General features: G+C 38.7%; 1 protein-coding gene across 1 annotated transcript in view; it reads right to left on the bottom strand.

Annotated features, from left to right (window-relative positions):
- Positions 1–1,374: 1,374 nt before the first annotated feature.
- Positions 1,375–3,946, bottom strand: part of lrp1ba (low density lipoprotein receptor-related protein 1Ba) — a 453,831-nt gene continuing 451,259 nt past the window's right edge. Inside the window, exon 103 of the mRNA XM_060911172.1 lies at positions 1,375–2,242. Coding sequence (XP_060767155.1) covers positions 2,120–2,242 — 123 coding nt within the window. The 3' untranslated portion in view covers positions 1,375–2,119. The remainder of the gene's footprint in view (positions 2,243–3,946) is intronic.

The raw sequence follows: 3,946 nt of genomic DNA, 5'->3' as shown, positions 1-3,946 counted from the left end.
ACTCCATTAATAGATAATGACACTTCATCCTTTCTTTTATTTGCAAAAACCATAATTTTTTTTTCACATTTAATAATAACTTATTTTCATTAAACCAAGACTTAAGCTGAACCATTTCATTTTCAATACTTTCAGATAATGATTTTAAATTTGGTATGGGTTTGGTATGATTTTAAATTTTGGTTTAAAAGTGGTATGACCTTTGCCGTTTTCATCCCATCCGGAAAAACACCAGTTTTAAATGAAAGATTGTAAACATAACATAGTGGTTTAACTATACAATCAATGGTCATTTCTACTATTTTCATATCAATTCCATCCCTATCAATAGATGTCTTACTTTTTGATTTAGCTGCCACAGAAATGATTTGATTTTCATTCACTTCACCTAGAAACACTGACTGCGTCACTTTATTTTCCCCTTTCCAGACACTTTTTGTTTGTCCACGTTTTTTTGTAATTTCATTTGCCAAACTAGGCCCAACATTCACAAAAAAGAATTAAATTCATTAACCATTTCATTCATGCTTTTAATCACCTTACTGTCCTTTATAAAATGGTTGGGTCGATCTGTTGATCCCAATTTGTTCCTTATTACATTGTTCAGAATATTCCATGTACCCTTAACGTTGTTTTTATTTATTAGTAAAACTTTATTTTAATATTCCTTTTTCGCTTGTCTCAATATGTTGGTTAACTTATTTTTGCACTTCTTGTATTGTTTTGCAGCAGCCTCTGTTCTAGAGTTTATGAAGTCTCTATAAAGTTTGTTTTTCTTTTTACATTAATTGATGACACGGTGGAGGAATTTTGAGTTCTATAGAATGTAAGGTCATGGAGCCACACTGCCCAGGTTTTACAGTGGCTGGTTTGAACTTTATCTCCTGAACAGTTTTATTTGAGCCAAATACGAGAACCTGAGTCACGCTGTGACCTGAGCATTATTTAGCTCCATCAGAGTTAAGCCTGAAGAGCACACAGCACCTTACAGTATAACACTCAGCTGTATCACTGTCGACGGGTTTAACAGCAGCGATCACGCTCACGTTTATGTTATTTCTATCACTAATGAACATTCTCAGGATATTATAACAGAGACAGGTGCAGAACAATGATCTGGAGGTGTCGTTACAGATCATCATCATCATGCCACTGCAGAGACCTGGGTGACGTGAAGCTCTATTACTGTTTTATTGCACTGTAGACTTTTTTTTTTTTTTAAATAGTCAGGTTTTTCTGGGCAGCTGGATCTTGCTAATAAATTTGTCCTTGAATGAAAAAAGACCTGGAATGAAACATCAGTGGAATGTGAGTTGATTGTAACAGAACTTTTAATGCAATTCAACCAAAACAAAACCAAAAAACATTTCCACATGAATCACCGGAATAAATAGAAGAACAAATAAATATTAAAAATAACTCCAGTTCAAAGCAACGAGAACAGACGTCCTGTTTCGGCCAGCCTTCTTCAGAGCACACTGTATATAAACAGCGCTCGTGTGATGAGGACTAATAACTTACAGAGTCACATTTATGTTTACACAGCCGCTCAGAAATATCAAAAATAAAATCTAAATATTATTTGGTAAATGTGAACCTAGTATACGCCATGAGGCACGTGCCGCTAATCGCTCCGACACCGTGATCGTGATCTGTTCAGGAGGGAGGGCTGACGTCGGCGACGCCCTTCACCGTCACGTTCTTCTTCGGGGTGAATTTGAAGGAGCAGCGTGGAGAAAGAAATCCCAGAATCCTGTTGGCCGGATGAGTGTGAGGATGAGATTTGGAAAGAGACAGAGGACTGAAGTGTGGCTCAGACGTGATGAGATAACATCAGGCGTTTGTGGTGCTTTGACTGTGATAGTAAAGTGTTCTATGATACGTGTGCCTCGAGGCGATTACATCATATACAGTGTGCATGTGTAATTAAATTAAAACCTATATAACAGTCTGTACACGGATTTGAGCAGCTCAGCGGAGATTTCGTTCATGAAGAAAGTCCAAACGTAAATATGGCACGGATATAACGAGGCCAGTGGGCACCTGATCAGTTATATAAAAAGTCTCTTGTGTAAAGTCTATTGGTAAAAAATAAGCAGGATTTGTGTAAAAGCTAGTTTCAGGCGGCCGTTTCGCGTATCGCCCCCTCCAGTCTTTTGGGATAAACGTCTCTCCTCTCGCTCAGTCTAACGACGGGTTTGTGGCGCTCGTCTGTGTACGCTCTGTTCGAGTAGTTCACCGCCTGCAAACACAACAACAACAACACAGCGCTCTCGGTTAAAACTGTACTGACTTTAAAGAATAAACTCTGTACATGTGAACGGAAAGGTCTGGAAATGGACTTACCCACTCGACACGCTGTGATGGTGTAATGACTCTGAATGCATGACTGAACCGAGGCATGTGTGAATGAACAGATGAATCCAAATGAAATTCCATGAGAACGAAATTAAAAAGCCACCAAACTCTCATTTCAGCTCAGTGATTTCTGTGAATAACACAATCCTACAGCACAGGAAATGAGCTTTATAAACTCTAATAATGCCTCATAAAACACCAATAAAGTGGACTTTTCAGAAATGTCGATCCTTTAAAGGTTCTCAGGCGGAGAAAATCCTCCAACAGAGTGATTCCTTATTCAAGGAGAATCTTTTTAGGAGGTGAAGAAACCTTCATGAATTATCCAATGATGCCTGAATGAACGCGTCTGTTTAAAGAGTCAGTCAGTAATTCCCTGAGGATGATGATGATAGTTTTTTCTTGCTGTTCTTCACCTGGAAGGGATAACTTTATATTAAGTGTGGCTGAAATGGTTATTAAATAATCTTTGGTGTTTTTTCTTCCACAGACTGTTTGGCGAGTCGCAGTGAAAATAAGCTCTGCGTGTTGAACAGATTTTAATGCATGATCCATTTTATGGACTTTTCTTTTTTTTTTAGATATATTTGCTATTGAGATTCATGTTGATGTGTCTCAGACTAAAAGTTTTCACCTCCTGCAGCTTTAGAAGTGATTTACACACAGCTCACACACACGGCTAAACTCCATCACTATTTGGAAACTGTGTGTAACACGACGCTCGTCTCCAGTCTGACTGTTAAACAGCATCATTTGTAAACGATATGATAATACATTTATTCTGGATGTTACTTTTGGTGTTGTACACTTTGTTAAGAAATGTTTGAGAAGCGTTAGAAAGGCACGAGATATACTGGATGCAAATAAATAATATAAATAAATAAACATGCAAATAAATAAATAAATATGTTTTTTAATAGAACAAGCCACAATTTGCAATAAACTATTATAATAATTTCACTAAGTTGGTAGAGCAAGTGGAATGAAGTGAGACCAAAACTGTGTGAGGCTCAGGATAAAAGGAATGAAATGAAGACAAGTGAAAAACAAAAAGTGTGAAAATGAGGGGAGGAGAGAGAGAGAGAGAGAGAGAGAGAGAGTGTGTGTGAGAGAGTGAGAGAGAGAGCAAATGAGAGAGTGAGTGAGTGAGTGAGTGAGTGAGTGAGTGAGTGAGTGAGTGAGTGAGTGAGAGCAAATGAGAGAGAGAGAGAGTGAGTGAGTGAGTGAGTGAGTGAGTGAGTGAGTGAGTGAGTGAGTGAGTGAGTGAGTGAGAGCAAATGAGAGAGTGAGAGCAAATGAGAGAGAGAGAGAGAGAGAGAGTGAGTGAGTGAGTGAGTGAGTGAGTGAGAGCAAATGAGAGAGTGAGAGCAAATGAGAGAGAGAGTGAGTGAGAGAGAGAGTGAGAGAGAGCAAATGAGAGTGAGAGCGAGTGAGTGAGAGTGAGTGAGAGAGTGAGAGAGAGCAAATGAGAGTGAGAGCAAATGAGAGTGAGAGAGTGAGAGCAAATGAGAGAGAGTGAGAGAGAGCAAATGAGAGAGAGTGAGAGCAAATGAGAGAGTGAGAGAGTGAGAGAGAGCAAATGAGAGTG

This window comes from Neoarius graeffei, chromosome 27, assembly GCF_027579695.1.
Source record: "Neoarius graeffei isolate fNeoGra1 chromosome 27, fNeoGra1.pri, whole genome shotgun sequence".
Taxonomy (NCBI): Eukaryota; Metazoa; Chordata; class Actinopteri; order Siluriformes; family Ariidae; genus Neoarius; species Neoarius graeffei.
This window is presented reverse-complemented; position numbering and strand designations above follow the sequence as displayed.